Genomic DNA, 21,037 nt, shown 5'->3' with positions numbered 1-21,037 from the left:
ATTGTCACCATGCTTATTTAACTTATATGCAGAATATATCATGAGAAATGCTGGGCTGGAGGAAGCACAAGCTGGAATCAAGATTGCTGGGAGAAATATCAATAACCTCAGATATGGAGATGACCCCAACCTTATGGCAGAAAGTGAACTAAGAACCCCTTGATGAAAGTGAAAGTAGAGAGTGAAAAAGTTGGCTTAAAGCTCAACATTCAGAAAACTAAGATCATGGCATCCAGTCCCATCACTTCATGGGAAATAGATGGGAAAACAGGGGAAACAGTGGCTGACTTTATTTTGGGGGGCCCTAAAATCACTGCAGATGGTGACTGCAGCCATGAAATTAAAAGACGCTTACTCCTTGGAAAGAAAGTTATGACCAACCTAGAGAGCCTATTAAAAAGTAGAGACATTACTTTGTACACAAAGGTCTGTCTAGTCAAAGCTATGGTTTTTCCAGTAGTCATGCATGGATGTGAGAGTTGGACTATAAAGAAAGCTGAGGGCCAAAGAACTGATGCTTTTGAACTGTGGTTTTGTAAAAGACTCTTGAGAGTCCCTTTGAGAGTCCCTTGGACTGCAAGAAGATCCAACAAGTGCCTCATAAAGCAGATCAGTCTTGGGTGTTCATCAGAAGGACTGATGTTGAAGCTGAAACTCCAATAATTTGGCCATCTGATGTGAAGAGCTGACTCATTTAAAAAGACCCTGATGCTGGGAAAGATTGAGGGCAGGAGGAGAAGGGGACGACAGAGGATGAGATGGCTGGATGGCATCACCGACCCAATGGACATGGGTTTGGGTAGATTCCGGCAGTTGGTGATGGACAGGGAGGCCTGGTGTGCTGTGGTTCATGGGGTCACAAAGAGTCAGACAAGACTGAGTGACTGAACTGAACTGAACTGAAGGATTTTAAACAATTTAACGTTAATTTATGTTGTACTACAAACATTTGTAACACAAGTACTTATATCAATGCTTTAGTTCTAGAATTTTTTGAGTTATTAATTGGAATTGGCTTTGTTAGCTAAACCTAAAAGCACTGCCCTTAGAACCTGCTCACTTAATGGATGTAATAAAACAGGTTTATTAACATTAACTTTGTATAGCATTCAAAGTGATGAGCTACAAGCTAATTGGTAATAGTTCACTGTGTTTGTGAGTCTTTTAAAAAAGTATTCTTTGTTAGAAATCAGGGCTGTTTTGCTTTGTGAAGTTGGCTTTTTTTAAGACAAATAATGCTAAGAGATAATAAAATGGCTTGGTGAATCGAGTTTTCACATACAGTTTTATAAACTTTTTTGTCCTGATGTTACCTAATGATAAATGAAATATATATTATTATCATATATCCCCTTTCTGAAAATATTAGATGTATCTTAATAGTGATTTATAGAATCTGTTCAAAGTATATCCACGGGCCAGTGTATCATGAAATCAAGAGAACAGATTCTAGAAATTGTCTATATAAGGCTTTGGGCAAATACTTCAACTTTTTTTTGTATCCATTTTGTTAATATGTGAAACAGATTAATAATAGAGGCTGAGACAAAGTACTACTGTTGGATTGAGTTAATATATGTGAAACCCTTATTATAGTACCTGGAAATGTATGTTATTCTGATTTTTATTTCTCTTTTTAGTAACTATTAACAATTACTAGTTTTCTATACTTATTTGCATAACATAACCAAATTACATGTGTGTGCATATGTGTGTGTGTGTGTGTGCACCAAGTTGATTCACATCTGATTCTTTGTGATCCTATGGACTGTAGCCCTCCAGGCTCATCTGTCCATGGGGATTCTCTAGTAGAGAATTCTGGAGTGGGTTACCATGGCTTCCTCCAGAAGATCTTCCCAACCTAGGGATTGGACCCACATGTCTTGTGTCTCTTGCATTGGCACATGGGTTCTTTAGTACCACCTGGGAAGCCAATAGGTGTTGATATAGATATAGATACATACACACTCATATCAAACAATCAATGGCATACGAATGAACATTTGCTCTGGGGCATCTTTCTTTGAAACCAGTTGGGACAAATTCATCTACCCAAAGCCTTGGAGCTCACTTAGTCAAGCGTTAACTGTGACTTAAGTACTTTAATGCAGAAGACAAAGAAAGTAAATCTCCAAATATCAAGGAGTATGTTCTTTTACAACCCAATACTTCCCTAAGTATCTTGGAAACCAGAATTTAAAACAAGAAATCCATTAGAGACAATAGCTGTTTTCTTGTCTCTTCTGTCCTACCCCCATCAAGTCTCCAAACACTCTTCTTTCTTTTTTTTGGTCAATTTTCTCTTTTTATGAATAAATCTTTTCCACCAATGTCCCCAGTAGCTATCTGACCTTTTAATGGAACTTGGGCAAGTAAACAGAATGAGAGTAGTGTCTCGATGCCATGAATGGTGACAAGGTGAGAAGCGCAGTCCTACCTCCTCTCCATGCTCCCCATCTTTGTAGACCAGTTCATAGTTGGCGATGGTGTCTGAACGTGGAGGCGTCCAAGAGAGCAAAATACTTGTTTCGGACTCAGGTTCTGCCTTGAAATTTAGTGGCTGCCCTGGGACTAAAAACAAGAAAGCAAAGGATTAAGCTCATCGTCACCAGAAATAATCAGAAATTCTTGCATTAACTGTTTAACCTTTCAGTGTTCACATGTATTAGTTTAGTGGAGAGTAAGGTTTCTTACATTGTCCAAGTTAACCTATGTGTACAAAGCCCACTTTTTCTCCTTTAAGGGATGAGGACAATGTTATGAATATTGTCCTTGTCCTTGAGTGGTTTAATATATATGTAAGATGTGGAATTAGCAAATGTAAATATATCAGTTTCTGAATTCAACTTTAAGGATAATATTTATTATAATATTGTTATAAGCAATAAATGTGATGATATTGTAAGCAATAAACATGATTTATATAGAGTACTTGGAATGAATATTGCCTAAATCACATAAAATGTTAAATACATAAAAGCTATTGCTATTTTACAGCTTAGGAGGAACTTATTTTTTAGTACTATAGTCTACTTTCAAAACAATTTCCAATTAGGTTTATAAAATCTCACCTTCACTCCATTAGCACAATCTATAGGCAAGCATAATGATTAGTATTTTTTTTGTTACCAACCCATTTTTAAACAGATGTAAAATAAAGAGAATTTAAAAACCTAACACTAACAATTCTTTCTAACCTCTAAATGAGTTTATATGAGTTAATACACTAGACTCAATATAAATTTAATATTGTCCCAAGTGATAAAGAGCTAAATTACTACACAAGTTAAAAAGTTTATAGACTACACTTACAATCACAAATATATGAATTTAATATAGGCTTCCCTGGTGGCTCAGACAGTAAAGAATCTGCTAGCAATGTGGGAGACCAGGGTTTGATCCCTGAGTTGAGCTGTTCCCCTGGAGAAGAGAATGGCAACCTACTTCAGTATTCTTGCCTGGAGGACTCCATGGACATAGAAGCGTGGTAAGCTCCAGTCCATGGGATCACAAAGAATCAGACATGATTGAGCAACTAACACTTTCACTTTCATAGGAATTTAATGGAGGTCAACTATAATTTGTACCTTGGTCATGTAATCCATGCAATAAACAATTTGGAATAGCTATATATCAGATGAAATCAAGAATTGGATCTAGTTGAAAACACCTTACACAAATGTTGAATTAGAATAAATTTTACCAACACCAACCTCCTAGTTAGCACCTAATCCCACAAGGTCCTCTACCCATTATATACAAGGCTAATGCACTTCAGGGCATCAGTGGTACAATTACCCTTACTTACAATGTTCTTGCCCAATGTCTACTCTGGCTGACGCCCATGTCCTGTGGCCATTAAATATTTTGATCATTACTCCTGATATTATGGTATGTTTCAAAGTGCCATATCCGAATATATGTCCGTATGCCCACAAGTTCACATGAGAATTGTGTGTATATTTAAATTTAAAAAAAGACAAGAATACTCCACACCAGAGGGGAAAAGAACACCTCAAGTATTTCTTTGGCAAATGAGCATAAGCATTCAAAAATATGTACAAACAACATAACTTGTAGCTGATGTATGACATCAGTTTCTTAAACAATAATTAAAGCATCAATTTCAGAAAGAAAGTCGTTGGAAATATAAAATATAATGCTTCCTTTTCTTTCTGTAGTCATCTCTCTGCAGTATGACTAAAAAACTGCCTTTTGTTTGAAAAAGAGATTCAAGCTTAAAAGGATCTACAATGGTTTCTGGGATCCCTAATTATCATTTCATTCCTCATCTGGTCTATTAACCTGTAAGTGTGTGTCTGTGTGTGTGAACAAGTGCACACACTCATGTCTGGACTGATGCGTAAGGCCACCAATAATCAGTGCTTCATATTTCTAATTAATCTTTTCTCCCCTGTTGTACCACAGGCTTTGAGATACTCATTAATTTGATGCCTCCAGGAATGTACTTTCTGAACTGGACATCTATTTTTTTAAAATTACCTGCCCAATAGGTGACCTAACACAATCATTCACACTGAGAGGTGAGAGGTGGGGACAAAAGAAGAGATCAAGAGCAAGAGAAGGTAGAACAGAGGGAAATAAGAAAACAATCAGGCAAATCGCAAACCAAAGAGAAAATGCATTATTTTTAAAAGGAAAATACCAAAATCACAGGCAAGAGCGACAGTGGAAGCCAAGAATGATCAGACAGATGGGGGAATGATGTTTGAATTCTAATATTCAGACGATGAAATGCTTTCTCAACCTAAAAATACACATGCCTATGCATATGTATGCAGTCACTTCATTTTCTCTAGTTTTATTCCAACTTCCACAAGTCTGGGAAAGAACACCTTGTGATAACTTCTGACATAATCCAAACTGAATAAAGTACTGTCAAGAATTAACAACACAGACAGTATTGAAAGGCTGCTCTCAGGATAATAAATGCTGGTTATATATTTCCTCCCTGCTAATGCTAATAATAAATTGAGTGACAGCGACTGAAAACATTGTGGGAATCTAATTAACTTTTTCTTACTTAAACTGTTTACTTTTTTGCTTTTAATTTGTCTCAAACAAATTCCTGGTAGGTCCCGATGTTTCATCCTTGTTTAGTGCCATACACTTCCTTTAATCCCCTAATTCTGTTTGGTTCTATTCAAAGCCCTCTCTTTCTAAATAATGAAATAGCTACACCAAAGTCTCAGAGGGTGTAAATGTTCATTTTATCCTTGCACAAAGTAAGTAAGTAGTGATCACGCAACTGGATAGTTAAGACTTTTTAAATAGTACAATGAGGTTGTCCTCCTCTGCTACATAATACAATGAGGTTCTCCTCCTCTGCTTTCACCATCTTCTTTTGAAGTGGGCTGGCAGATAATTTATTAGATTGTAAACTTGTAGTAGAAACACCAGTGCCTAGAAATGCCAGGCGGATGAGAAGGCCATATGGACACAGGGTCACGGGAGTGCCTGGGCCACCAGGAGTCAGTGATGCTCTGAGCCAGTAGACTGCTGCCTTGTGGGATGTGGGTTCAGTCTTGCCCAAGCTTCTGATTTTTCAACAGAAGTTGATAATGAATCTTCTAGGTAAAATCTTTCAACTTCTTTATAATCTTAAATAAACTGAAACAGTTGAAATGAAATAAAAAATACTGTATTGGGCAAAAGATATCTACAGACAAAATCTAGCATATGGACCAGGGCTTAAAAGATCTTTTTGTTATATCAGGCTCTGTGCCCACACTACTCAGACTTTCTAGGGAATTTGAAAGTGAAAGTCACCCAATCCTGTCTGACTTTTTGCAAACCTGTGGACTGTAGCCTTCCAAGCTCCGCTCTCTCTGGAATTTTCTAGACAAGAACACTGGAGTGGGTTGCCATGCCCTCGTCCAGGGGATCTTCCCGACCCAGGGACTGAACACAGGTCTCCTGCATTGCACACAGACTCTTTACCGTTTAGGCCCCCGGGGAAGCCCAAGAATACTGGAGTGCGTAGCCTATCCCTTTTCCAGGGGATCTTCCCAACTCAGGAATCGAACCCATGTCTCTTGCTCTGCAGGCGGATTCTTTACTGTCTGAGCCACCAGGGAACTGTGGGTTCACCTTATAAAGATATTGCTTCCTCAGTATCATTTAGTCAGTGCTGAAACATCCACAATGAAGCTGAGGCTTCAAAGAAAATAAAAGCTATGATAGTAATGTATTTACTTACATATTCCCCAAACAAATTAGTCCTAATGATCATAATATATGTTTAGAAGAAAACACTTTAGTGGACTCCCAACTGTCATATTTATTTTGTCTGTGCCACTTGGAGACACAGGGAAATTTCATCATTGGTCAGAATTTTACACCAAATACAATGCTACAAAGGCTCTATTAACATTTACATTTGTCTTCTTCCATACCCTTTCTCCTCTTTCTCTCCTTCCCTGACTGTCTTCCTCCCTCTCCCCTTTCCTTCTCGATATATACATGCATATATATATCTATACACACATGACTGAGCGACTCTCCTTTCACTTTTCACTTTCATGCATTGGAGAAGGAAATGGCAATCCACTCCAGTGTTCTTGCCTGGAGAATCCCAGGGACAGGGGAGCCTGGTGGGCTGCATCTATGGGGTTGCACAGAGTCGGACACGACTGAAGTGACTTAGCAGCAGCAGCAGCAGCATATATATATATATAATACTCTCACAATGTTTACACCACAAACTTGTTGACATTCTTTTATCTCATTTACTTCATGTTAGACTATGTATATTTAATTTTTATTCTATTAAGAGCTTTCCTGTTTGTACCATTTCTCTCACTAATGAACCTAAGATTCTTTTTATGGGAAAATCTGATTCTGGAAAATATATGGAAGAAGAAGAACAACAACAAAAACAACAAAACTCACCCAGAAATGTAAGTGTAGTAACTGACCAGAAACCAAAAAATGTACATGTGGCAAGAGAAAAAGAATGTAGAAAAATAGTTTTTCTTTAAAATTATATTTAATAAATCCTTATATTTGGTGAAGTGTTGCTGTTATATCCTTCTTCTTGATTGCTTATTTAATGTCCACAAAGAAATATAAATATGGGTTATCAATTCCCTAAAATAAGATTATAACCCATTGAGAAATGTAAAATATTTGCATAGTAATACAATTATACTCAATACGAATATCTGAAGGCAACTTAGAATGGAGAATGAATAAAAAGTGAGAAGAAAGTCTGCATGACATCTAAACTTTGATAATTAGAAGCAATCAAATTTCAGTAGATTTTAGAAGAGAAACAGGTTAGCACACATATAAGCTGGCTAAAAAACAATTTTACCTCACCATAGTATAAATATGAAATGTACCAAAGAGACAAAAAAAAAAACCTCAAATAACTTATTGTTAAAATAGCTAGTGTTCTAATAAGGTACATAGTTTAAAATGTGAGTATCTAGCATATTGACAAATGGTAACAACAACAATAAAACAACAGCCAGAATTATAGTGGTGGTAAAACAAAACCAAATTCAAACAAGGAGTCAGATTTCTAAGTGCCACAGATATATTATTGACAAAAGTAGTACTTAACACACACGCACCTGCATAAATCTTGTTCTCAACTGTCATTAAACATCAATAAGAAAGAGTTAAATTTTATTACAATTGTATTTATAGCCATAGCTCCTTTACTCCTTGCTAAAATAACCTAGAAAAAGCATTTAAATTTTTGTTATTGGAAATCAGTCTTTTTTAATTTGCCTATATTGACTTGTTGATATATATTTAATAGTAATGAAATGACTTAAAAATTCTGAAAATCTAAAGCACAATGTCTCTAAAATGTCATAGTTCTATAACAACTTTGCTCCTTCAAAACATTTAAAGTTGATATGACTCATTAATATTTACTTAGTAAATGCATATAATTATTTTCCTTTCAAAGACCTATACTATTAAGGTCTGCACATAAAAATCAGTACTTTCTCCAAGAATTTATTGAATGCATAGAAGAATTAGAGGTCAGATGTGTTTTCTAAAGAAAGTTCAGAAAAAAGACAAGCATTAGGATTTAACAGCTTTATGACTGTCCCATTAGCATGAACAACATACATTTATTTCAGTGCACAGGTTTAAGGTGTTACTTTATTACATTTCTTTAGAAGAGTTTTATTTGTACTTCTTTTGTAAAATACAGTTATCCTACATTCTTATATAATTACATACATGAGAAATCTATAACAGACATCTTTTCCGAAGCATTTTTCTATTGCAGAGTTTTTTTCCCAACATAACGCAAATACTTCTCTTGTTAATGACCATACGGTTGACGTATTTTCAAGGTGAACTAGTTGCAAGTAATTATAATGCCAGAAGTTAAAGCGATGTAAACTCTGGATGATTAATCCATACATTTAGAAAATAATCATTTAAACCAAAACTTTTTTATATTTAAAATCATTTAAAGATTATGTGATAGTTTCATCTGCACTAATATTCATAATTAAGAGACTATATTACTGACTATAAATAGATACCCAAGAAAAAGATACACAAAAAGGCAAAGTGGTTGTCCAAGGAAACTTACAAATAGCTGAGAAAAGAAGAGCAGCTAAAGGCAAATGAGAAAAAGAAAGATATACCCATCTGAATGCAGAGTTCGAAAGAAGAGCAAGGAGAGATAACAAATCCTAAGTGAACAATGCAAAGAGAGGAAAACAACAAAATTGAAAAAGACAAGAGAACTTTCAAGAAAATTAGAGATACCAAGGGAACATTTCATGCAAAAGGAGCACAATAAAGGAAATGGTATGGTCTTAACAGAAGAAAAAGATATTAAGAGGAGGTGGCAAAAATTCACAGAAAAACTAAACAAAAAAGATCTTAATGACCTGAATAACCACAATGATGTGATCACACACTTAGAGCCAGACATCCTAGAGTGTGAAGTCAAGTGGGCTAGAGGAAGCATCATTACAAACTAAGCTAGTGGTGGTGATGGGATTCCAGCTGAGCTATTTGAAATCCTAGATGATGCTGTGAAAGTGATGTACTTAAAATGTGAGCAAATCTGGAAGACTCATCAGTGGCCACAGGACTAGAAATGGTCAGTTTTCATTCCAATCCCAAAGAAAGGCAATGCCAAAGAATGTTCAAACTACCACAGTGTTGCTCTCATTTCACAGGCTAGCAAAGTATGCTCAATATCTTCCAAGCGAGGCTTCAATAGTAGGTGAACCGAGACCTTCCAGATGGTCAAGATGGATTTAGAAAGGCAGAGAAAACAGAGGTCAAATTGCCAACATCTTTTGGATTATAGAAAAAGCAATAGAATTCCAGAAAAAAAAAATCTACTTCTACTTCATTGATACACTACAATATTTGACTTTGTGAATCGAAACAAACTGTGGAAAATTCTTAAAGAGAGATGGGAATACCAGACTACTTTACCTGACTCCTGAGAAACCTGTATACAGGCCAAAAAGCAACAGTTAGACCAGACATGCAACAAGGAACTGGTTCCAAGCACATTGTCATCTTGCTTATTTAACTTCTATGTAGAGTACCTCAGGCCAAATGCTGGGCTGGATAAGGTACAAGCTGGAATCAAGATTGCTGGGAGAAATATCAATTACCTCAGATTTGCAATGACACTACCCTGATGGCAGAAAGCAAAGAGGAACTAAAGAGCCTCTTGATGAAAGTGAAAGAGGAGAGTGAAAAAGCTGTCTTAAAATTCAACATTCAAATAACTAAGATGATGGCATCTGGTCCCATCACTTCATGGCCAAACAGAGGGGAAAACAATGGAAACAGTGACAGATTTTATTTTCTTGGGCTCAAAAATCACTGTAGAGGGTGACTACAGCCTTGAAGTTAAAATATGCTTGCTCTTTGGAAGAAAAGCTATGATAAACCTGGACAGCTTATTAAAAAGCAGAGACATTACTTTGCTGACAAAGGTCCATATAGTTATAGTTAAAGCTATGGTTTTAACAGCAGTCATGTACAGATGTGAGTTGGCCATAAAGAAGGCTGAGCATAGAATAATTGATGCTTTTGAACTGTGGTGTTAGAGAACTCTTGAGAGTCCCCTGGACTGAAAGGAGGTCAAACCAGTCAATCCTAAAGGAAATCAACCCAGAATATTCATTGGAAGGACTGATGCTGAAGTTGAAGCTCCAACAGTTTGGCTATATGAGGCAAAGAGCTGACTCATTATAAAAGACCCTTTTGCTGGGCAAGATTGAAGGCAGGAGGAGATGGGGATGACAGAGGATGAGATGGTTGGATGGCATCACCGACTCAATGGACATGAGTTTGAGCCAGCTCTAGGAGATGGTGAAGAACAGGGAAGTCTGGTGTGCTGCAGTCCATAGCATCGCAAAGAGTCGGACACGACTAAGTGACTGAACAACAACAATAGATAGATATTTTGATTGTCTATATTAATAGAAATTACGAATTTACATCAACTCCATTTATATCAATGTATGACAGTACTCTTAGAAAAGATCAAAAGTAATAATGTCTCTCTTAAACTCACTTTATTTCTAATTACCATTTCTGCAGAGTCTGATTTTAAACAAAAACAAATATTATTGTCAGAGAATTAAAGCTAATATAATGAATGTACCTTTCTGATTAAGTAGACATACAATATATATCTCTCTGGATATAAAATTAAAATATATTTGAGAAGTTTATATAGATATATTACTGACCTGTGAATTTTTTTAGGTTCAGAAAAGACAAAATATTAGTGAGAATAATCATAAACTTAAATTTTATATAACCTAACTAAAATAATATTTTATAATGGTTTTATGTTTTGCTGAGCAGTGGTTCTATGATTTAGCTAATCAAGAGCATCTCAGCATTAATTATATCAGAACTAACATCATTGTATTTGGCAGGTGTCCACTAACATCAAATGGCCTTTGTTAATTAAGTCTGGAGAACAGATCAAATCATTGTGCCATTTCAGAAGGTTTTCTTAGCCTATTGATCTTGGCAGGCACAAGTCATCATGTCATTATATATCTTCTCAATCAATGGGTATTAAAATCACAACTATTATGCAAGGTTCTTGGAAATATCTCAATGTAAAAAAAAAAAGTTAAACAGAAATTGATAACAGCTATTCTAATGCATCTGTGACCCATTTATCTAGATTTTTTTTTTAGGTACAGAGTCCCTGGATCACATTAACTCAATTGCTCCTGTCACAATATTACCTTCACTGAGTAATGACTTATGTTACATTATGTCCCCTGGTAATATAGAAAATCAAAATATGGTCTATTGAAACATCAGTTCTATATCTTTCATTAAATTGTGACTGAAAGCATTATCGTCTGCCATTCCATGTTCTTAAGATAAGGATCTCATGATTCTCAAGGATTCTTATGTTTTGGTTGAATTTAGTTTCAGAAACTATTTGGTTTCTTAGCTAAATCCTCCTGTCATAAGAAAAAAAATAAAACACTTTGATATTCATGCTAAAATTTGTAGTTAGAAAATTAAGAACCAGATTTAGTGATCAAGTATAATAACCTCCAAATAAAAAGGTATTCCTTCTTCTTTTAGACAAATATATATTTTTTTCCTATGTAAATGGCTCAGTGGACCTCTGTACTGGGATAATCAAATAGCTACTGCAGGTATTTCAGAAGTAAATCATACTTAATTCGTGGATACAATACATAAAACCCTGTATTTCCTGCCTCTGTTCAAAAACCCAGTAGGAACCAAAAAAAAAAAAAAAGATATTTGTAAATTATTAATTTAAAAGACAATGGTGCTTCAGCAAAGGAGACAAAAAAGAAAATAAAAAGATAACCCACCAATTGGTATTAGGATAAGGGATAAGGAACTAGTCTCTAAAATTGACAAATAGTTCATGATGCTTAACAGTATCAAAACAATCCACTCAAAATGGGCAGAAGACCTAAATACGTATTTCTTCAAAGAAGAATCAGTTCAGTTTAGTTCAGTTCATTCGCTCAGTCGTGTCCGACTCTTTGCGACCCCATGAATCACAGCACGCCAGGCCTCCCTGTCCATCACCAACTCCCGGAGTTCACTCAGACTCACATCCATCGAGTCAGTGATGCCATCCAGCATCTCATCCTCTGTCGTCCCCTCCTCCTCCTGCCCCCAATCCCTCCCAGCATCAGAGTCTTTCCAATGAGTCAACTCTTCTCATGAGGTGGCCAAAGTACTGGAGTTTCAGCTTTAGCATCATTTCTTCCAAAGAAATCCCAGGGTTGATCTCCTTCAGAATGGACTGGTTGGATCTCCTTGCAGTCCAAGGGACTCTCAAGAGTCTTCTCCAACACAACAGTTCAAAAGCATCAATTCTTCAGTGCTCAGCCTTCTTCACAGTCCAACTCTCACATCCACACATGGCCATAGGAAAAACCATAGCCTTGACTAGATGGACCTTAGTCGGCAAAGTAAGGTCTCTGCTTTTGAATATACTATCTAGGTTGGTCATAACTTTTCTTCCAAGGAGTAAGTGTCTTTTAATTTCATGGCTGCAATCACTATCTGCAGTGATTTTGGAGCCCCCCAAAATAAAGTCTGACACTGTTTCCACTGTTTCCCATCTATTTCCCATAAAGTGATGGGACCGGATTTCATGATCTTTGTTTTCTGAATGTTGAAAAGGCAGAGGAACCAGAGATCAAACTGCCAACATCCGCTGGATCATAGAAAAAGCAAGACAGTTCCAGAAAAACATCGATTTCTGCTTTATTGACTATGCCAAAGCCTTTGACTGTGTGGATCACAATAAACTGTGGAAAATTTTGAAAGAGATGGGAATACCAGACCAACTGACCTGCCTCTTGAGAAATCTGTATACAGGTCAGGAAGCAGCAGTTAGAACTGGACATGGAACAACAGACTGGCTCCAAATAGGAAAAGGAGTACGTTAAGGCTGTATATTGTCACCCTGGTTATTTAAGTTATATGCAGAGTACATCATGAGAAACGCTGGACTGGAAGAAACACAAGCTGGAATCAAGAATGCCAGGAGAAATATCAATAACCTCAGATATGCAGATGACACCACCCTTATGGCAGAAAGTGAAGAGGAACTAAAGAGCCTCTTGATGAAAGTGAAAGAGGAGAGTGCAAAAGTTGGCCTAATACAGATGGCCAACAGGCACATGAAAAGATGTTCCATGTTGCAAATTATTAGAGAAATGCACGTCAGAACCACAATGAGATATCACCTCATAGTAGCCAGAATGGCTATCATGAATAATTCCACAAACAATAGATGCCAGGGAAAGTGTGGAGAAAAGGGAACCCTCCCACACTGCTGGTAGAATATACACTGGTACAGCAATGGTATGGAGTTTTCTTAAAAAAATTAAAAACAGAGTTGCCATATGACCCTGCAATCCCACTCCTGGGCCTGTATCTGGAGAAAAACAAGATCCAAAAAGATATATGTACAGCAGTGTTCATTGCAGCACTGTTTATAATACCCAATACCCAAGACATGGAAGCAACCTAAAAGTCCATTGACAGAGGAATGGATAAAGAGACATATATACATATTCCATATATACAATGGAATATAACCAGCCAATAAAAGGAATGAAGGAATTCCATGTGTAGCAACATGCATGAACCTAGAGAAGGTCCTACTACGTGAAATAAGTGAGACAGAGAAGGAGAAATATCCTAAGACATCCCTTATATGTGGAACCTAAAAAGAAATAATGCAAATGAACTGACGTAACAGAAACAGACTCACAGAGTTGGAGAACAAGCCTACAGTTGACAAGGGTAAGGACGCAGGGGAGGGGCAGTTAGGGAGTTTCGGATGGACACAGACACACTGCTATATTTAAAATGGATAACCCACAAGGTCACACTGCATAGCACATGAAACTCTGCTCAATGATATGTGGTAGCCTGGATGGGAGGGGAGTTTGGGGGAGAATGGATACATGTATAGGTATGGCAGAATTCCTTCACCACTCACCTAAAATTATCCCAACATTGTTTCTCAATCAGCTAAAGCCCATACCAAATAAAAATTTTGAAAAGTAATAGAAAAGATAATGGTGCTTAAAAGAATCTAGCTGCTGCTGCTGCTGCTGCTAAGTCACTTCAGTCATGTCTGACTCTGTGCAACCTCAGAGATGGCAGCTCACCAGGCTCTTCTGTCCCTGGGATTCTCCAGGCAAGAGCACTGGAGTGGGTTGCCATTTCCTTCTCCAATGCATGAGAGTGAAAAGTGAAAGTGAAGTCGCTCAGTCGTGTTCAACTCTTTGCGACCCCATGGACTGCAGCCCACCAGGCTCCTCCGTCCATGGGATTTTCCTAGCAAGAGTACTGGAGTGGGGTGCCATTGCCTTCTCCAAAAAGAATCTAGAGTATCCAGATAATAACCTATGACCCAAAGGAAGTTACTGACTCTTTTTACCTTTACTGATCCTCAATTTACTTGAGATAATTCCGTATCTATCTAAATGAGTAGGAAGAATTAATACACCCAGAAGCAGACTGCCCAGAATGTTAGTTATGATGATGATGATATACAACTGAAGTTATAAAATATTTCTGTCCATTATCTAATTGATAGTCTTGTTACGGGTTGAAGAGTCTCCCACAAAAATGATCATATGTTGAATTTCTAATACCAAGAACCTTATTAAGTGACCTTATTTGGAAATAAAATTACTGCAGATATAATCAGTCATTATATTAGATGTAATTAGTCATTATCAGGATTACATGGTATCATTAGGTTGGGACCTAATCCATTATGACTGATACCTTATGAAAAAGGGAAATTTGGACAGAGAAACATGCACCCAGGGAGAAGGCCATGAACAATGTAGGCAGAAATCACAGTGATGCTTCTACAAGCTGAGGAACAGCCAAGATTACCCACAAACCACCAAAAGCTAGGAGCGAGCCCCAGGGCCTCCCTAATAGCTCTCAGAGGGAACCAAGCCTGCTGACATTTGGTTCTCAAATTTCTAGTCACTACAACAAAAGATGATCCATTTTTGTTGTTTCAGCCACCCAGGAAGTAGCATTTTGTACAGCAGCCTTATGAAAACTAAAACAAAAACAGAAAAAAACTACTACTCCTAAACTCTACAAGGGGGTTATTACTTTAGATGAGAAAACTGAAGTTCAGAGAGATGAAGTAACTTGTCAAAGGTTATAGAGCTAAAAATGGGACTTAAGGATTCAAACCTTGGTTACATTACTCTAAGATCAGAGTTTCTTTCAGTATAAAAGCTGAAAAACCTAAAAACCTAGAACTGGAGTATAGGTATATACTCTTCCTATATACTTTCTTATATATTTAATAGTTATTTAACTGCTAGAATAGTATAATAAAAAATAATCTCAACAGTTGACTATTTTCAATCAAGAAAAAGAATGAGATTCACTGATTTCTACATTTTTTAATGAGAAACTTATGAAAAACTTACTCTATAATACTTTCATGCATATTAACATAAGAAACAGAACTGTGAACACAATAAAAGCCAAATCAAGAAGATATATGGAAATTTTTAGTATAACTATGATAAAACACTTCTACAGTTATCTTTTTGATATTTTACTGATAAATCCATGAACAAACCAATAAGAACCAAATAGTATGAAAATAAAGGTAGGAGAGCTATAAACATACTAGATTTCTAGTAGCCAAGGCAAACGTTCTCAGCCACAAGATTCAGAAAGTCCACAACATAAAAAAAAAGTCAGTGGTTAAACCTAAGTTTATCGACTTTTGATAGCTGAGAAAATGTAATAATTCATTCTCAGGATTACCCATGAGCTGACTACAGATTATAGACACGATCTCCAATTATATGGTCCATATGTGGATTTTCAGAACAAACCAATGGCATGCCGCCAAGACAATCACAGATTAATGCAGGTTTGAAAGTGTCAGTCACTTAGTTGTGTCCAACTCTTTGTGATCCCATGGATTGTAGCCCATCAGGCTCCTCTGTCCATGGGGTTCTCCAGGCAAGAATACTGGAGTGGGTTGCCATTTCCTTCTCCAGGCGACCTTCCTGACCCAGGGATTGAACCCGGGTCTCCCACACTGCAGACAGATTCTTTACCATCTGAGCCACCAGGAAGCCCCAAAACAAGTTTAAGAGGCTCCAAAATAAACAGTCACATGAACAGTTCTCAGATGTTTAAGAATCAACTTAAAAAGAAACCCACTATGGTTTATTCCCGTGTATGTGTGTGCAAGCTCAGTCATGCCCAACCATTTGGACTGCAGCCACCAGGCTCCTCTGCCCTTGGGATTTCCCAGGCAAAACTCATCCCATGATGAACTGATCAATTTGAATCTAAGATCACAGAATCTTACATCCTCTTATAAAAATAAAACTACTAGAAGGGCCAAGTTTTTCTTCATAAAATCACTGCTGTCTGCTCTAACATCCAGTAAAATGGGTGAATAAGGCCCCAAAGTTTGATTTCAGATATTGGCAACTGTCTTTACCCATGAGCCCATACAAAGAAAAAAATTAAAAACATTAACAGAATATTAATTTTTAAGCAAGCTGCTTCCTGGCAAATATAAACCATTTAAATATCCAAGGCCTCCTGACAAATGGTTTTAGTTTTAACTTTATCTTGAATTATCCACTCCTCCACAGATTAAATTTGGGGACTATTCTATTAGAGTTGCTAATATAAAGAAGCACGGTTCTTCTATTCTCTAAATGCTGCATGGTGGATGCATTCATCCATCTCCTGCAAAGTCTTCAAGTCATTTGGATACAAAAAGAAAGGATGCTACATATAGGGGTAGGAGAGTAAGAGTTATAGACTATTACGTATACGCTATAAAGATATATTGCACAACATGGCGAATATTTAGCCAATATTTTATAATAACCATAAATGGAGCATTACCTTTAAAAATTGTGAAAAAACTATATGGTACACTTGAAATCTATGTAATATTGTACAGCAACCATATTTCAAATAAAAAAAGATGTTTAATACATCCTCTTTTCAAAGGACTGTATTATTTATAGTCTTTCAGTGTCCATGCCTATTCCTTTTCACATGCCTTAACTCCTTACTTAGAAGCTCTAAATCTCAAAAACTAAACCGTCTATCTTTATTCTTTGTTTTTGCCCCTGCCATTTCTTCGCACCAACTCTTCTCCACCCTACTCCCCATTCCGAAGCAGACCTACCTCCTGTCTGAGTAATGACTTGAATGTCACTTGAAAGAGGACCATCTCCAATTGAGGTAAAAGCCAGAACTTTGACAGAGTACGTTTTCTGGGGCACTAAGTTGCCTATAGTTGTGATTTGGCTGTCAGCTACATTGTGTTTCATCCAGTTGTTGACATGCTGAGTGGGGTCCATTGTATAATAAACTCTGTATCCTTGAATCTGTCCATTTGGTTCTTCAGGCTCCTTCCACTGTACCAGAATGGTGGTTGAACTCAACATCCGTGCCTGGACATCCCGCGGGGCACTGGACGGTGCTTGCTCTGAGGTCTGCGTCAGCACGGGCTCACTGGGAGGCCCCCGCCCAATGTTATTGACAGCAACAACCCTGAACTCATAATCCGAGTAGGGGCTTAGTCCGGCGACACTGTAGCGTGTTGTTGCCACTCCATCAATTTCTTTGTAAGGTTCCTCAGCATTTTTAGGTTTATGCTGGATGATGTAGTAAGAGACTGGCTCGGGGTTCCCAGAGTCCCATGTCAGCGTGATGCTTGTAGCTGTGCTCTCAGTCACGACAGGCGTTCCTGGAGGTTTGGGTAAGGCTTGAGGGAGAAAAAAGGCCATGAACACCCATCATCTTTAAGAAATCACAAGATTCCACAACTCTAGTATTAGAGTGATGCGATTATGTATCTAGCAAAGATTTAATTAGATGAAATCATAGCAAAGTACAGTTTTCTAAGTGGTCAGGATGTACAGTAAGACATGCGCAGGTGGCAAACCCCAGGTGACTAGAAGTGTATTATATAGCATTGCATTTTGGGGCTGATAACGAAATTCACCACTTATTATCTATGAGATTCTGGATACATTGCTTAATTTCAGTTTGCTTTAGTTTTCTCATGTGAAAAATAGGAAAAAATGTATTATTGGAATTGTACAGTTGGGTAACTGTATTTCATGAGTTTGTGGTGAAGATTAATGAGCTAATCCAGTAATGCTCTTAGAATGTATCTGGCACCCTGAGAAAACAGTGGTTCCAGTTATTACAATTATTATAACCAAAAGCTTGGCCAATGAGATTCTCGCTTCAAAAAAATGATACAACTAAATACTAATAAACATTGAAAAGAGCAAAATTTTAAATATAATGAAATGGTATTCAATTGCTATAAGAGTATTCATTATGTTTTCAAGATGTATGACACAGACAACAGTATTATAATTTTTTAAATAATCTAACCAATAATTTTAAGGTTAACAAAGAATAACAATTTCAAATTAATCAATTTCAAATTCATGCTTTTTTACTTAATATTCAAAATATGCTGAAGGAACTAAATTAAAGCCTATCCAGAAATCTCTTTTTAAAATATTTTATTGTCATAATATATATTCTATATCCAATATCAGTAATATATTATAGCTACATGAAAAACATTTCAATTAACTTCATATTTTAGAAATCATGTTCTTTTTTTTTAGAAAAAAAGCACAACTCAAAATGCTACTAAGAATCTAAGCCATCTACTCCAGTGGCCTCATATTCAAGCACCTCCCCTGGACAGTGATTCAGAAAGGTATGGTGTTAGGGAAGAAAGGAGAATTTCACAAGCTGATTTTTTTAGAAAAAACTCAGAAAGTAACACTCCTATAAACAGCTCTTTAGTACTCTTCTTTCCTTTTCAACTTAAAGAAAATAAAACACTCCTTACAATGGTAACTCTTCAAGAATAACAAACTTGTATTTAATCACTGTTACACCAACAATACCTAGAACACTGTCTAGACCTTAGTAGGTTTTTAAGAAGCATTGTGAAATGACTACCTGAATAAATGAGTCCTTTCTCTAAGGTGCTTTTAGTTTCGATTCACTTTTTGCCGTCAAGTTTCACCCTCATGTTTTATTATTTATATTGGAGGAGGAGCGGGTAGGGAAGTAGCAAGAGTCAGGAAAACAAAGATAAGAAATTGAACAAGATATTAGTTTAATGTGACTCCTGCTTTTGCATTCCTGAAGGTCTTTAGTAAATCTTCAAATATTTAAAGCTGACATGGTTAGTATGGGAAAGGTGATTCAATATTTGCATACGACTCTAAGAACCATGGAATGATAATATTTGGCCAAGGGATTTTATGGAAAATAATAATAAAAAGACATTTGTTTAATTATTCTGGTCTGGCATTTTGCAAGAAAGCAGATAATCTGAATTTTCCCTAGATGCTTTTCTGTATTCTTGAGGCAAGTAAAAATATTGCTAATTAAAGATGTGTGTTTACTGATATTTAACAGATACTCTCAGTTTCACTAAGTGACACCGATTATACAGTACAGGTTTTGTGTCTGTAATAGTATGCTTAGTACAGTAATTATATGTAATGAAACATTACTCTTAATATTTTAAATGATGAAATATTGAAAACAGTGTGTACCTTGTTCTTATGTCACATTATTGCTTTTATATGGTATATAGTAAGTATATATATATTTAGTCAAAGGTATGGCACTGATTACATTATGTGTGGTCCATTATTTTTTTTAGGGTCACAATTCCTAGAAGGGGAAGATAATTTGTGTTCATTTTGCAATAGTTCCAGACATTTGCAGAAATGTAAAGTTACTCTCATACTGACTCATTTTAGCAAAGTTTTCTAAAATTCTATAAATACTGTGTAAAAACAGCTGGTTCCCTCACATATTCATTTCCCCTCCTTTGATTCAAAAGTAACCAAGGCATATAATTCATTGGTTATAGTCAGTAGCCTTATTTCAAGAAAAAAAACAATTGTTGAGCACTTCACCTACACAAGGTGAGAGATGAAGCTAAAACAGAATATAATCACACTTGCATTTTGCATTTTAATGGCAGAGTCTATCAAAAATTTAAAGCATCTATTATTAGACCATGTTGATTTCCACTCTATTTTTTTTGTCTCATGGGATTTTGAGCATTTATTAACACTTACTTGGATTTTTCTGTCATGTACCTCTTCTCAAGGTTCTGGATGAATGTAAAACCTGTACACAACATCCTGACCATTACAGCTGAGCATGTTGAGCATTCCTCATCCTGCCCTGTCAGTGCCTGAGCCTGGCTACCACTTAAATATTTTGAAAATTATCATGACTTAGGTTGTCAGTACTTTTAAGAGAGAATCTGCCTACCTAGATATGTGTATCTAACGTGATACCACAAATAAGACTATGTGAAACACTGCCCAATGAACTGATTCATTTTAGGATTTCAAGAACAGGCTTTGTAGAGGCATTAGTCAGTTGATGTGAGGGGACCCAGATCCTCCAAGCATGATCTACTGAGCATACCTTTGACAGTGATCTGTGCTATTGCTTCAATGACACCCAGTGTTGACATAGCAACACAGGTATAATTTGCTGACTGTCTTACATCATTCAGTTCTAGGACATTTCTTCCTATTGGCATATCATCTTCAGGTGTCAGATCTTCTGCCCCCAACATCCACTTCACATAAGGCATTGGTGACCCCACAGCCACACAGGTGATATTAACACTTCCACCTGGCATGATCTCATGATTAGTGGGTGGGATAGAGAATCTTGGTGGGACACGGCGAACTGGAACAAAACACAAAGGAAGATGATAAAATATACAAGGCAAGAAAAAGCAGCCTGATTCAACACATGACATGCACTGTACAGACACATATTGAAACATATTGTGGATTGTCCAAAAACAAAACATGTAAAACTGTGGATAATACACACCATACAAGTATGGTATGTGTATACACAGAAAACATTATTTTAGTCATTGATATCTTAGGCACATTCATACAAAAGTTGATTCAGACCTACAAGGGCCCCACAA

At 36.6% G+C, this 21,037-nt stretch overlaps 1 protein-coding gene across 4 annotated transcripts in view; it reads right to left on the bottom strand.

The window, feature by feature from the left end:
- The window catches only part of LOC120860261 (receptor-type tyrosine-protein phosphatase delta), a 563,312-nt gene that overhangs the window by 197,422 nt on the left and 344,853 nt on the right, over positions 1 to 21,037 (bottom strand). For all 4 annotated transcript variants that reach the window (XM_040236052.1, XM_040236053.1, XM_040236054.1 and 1 more), the window contains 3 exons: positions 20,515 to 20,784; positions 17,210 to 17,791; positions 2,438 to 2,571 (listed from right to left, as the gene is read on the bottom strand). In XM_040236052.1, the coding sequence (XP_040091986.1) occupies positions 2,438 to 2,571; positions 17,210 to 17,791; positions 20,515 to 20,784 (986 nt within the window). The remainder of the gene's footprint in view (positions 1 to 2,437; positions 2,572 to 17,209; positions 17,792 to 20,514; positions 20,785 to 21,037) is intronic.

This window comes from Oryx dammah, unplaced genomic scaffold (assembly GCF_014754425.2).
Source record: "Oryx dammah isolate SB20612 unplaced genomic scaffold, SCBI_Odam_1.1 HiC_scaffold_11050, whole genome shotgun sequence".
NCBI lineage: Eukaryota > Metazoa > Chordata > Mammalia > Artiodactyla > Bovidae > Oryx > Oryx dammah.
Note: the sequence above shows the minus strand (reverse complement) of the source record. Positions and strands in the feature narration are given on the sequence as shown.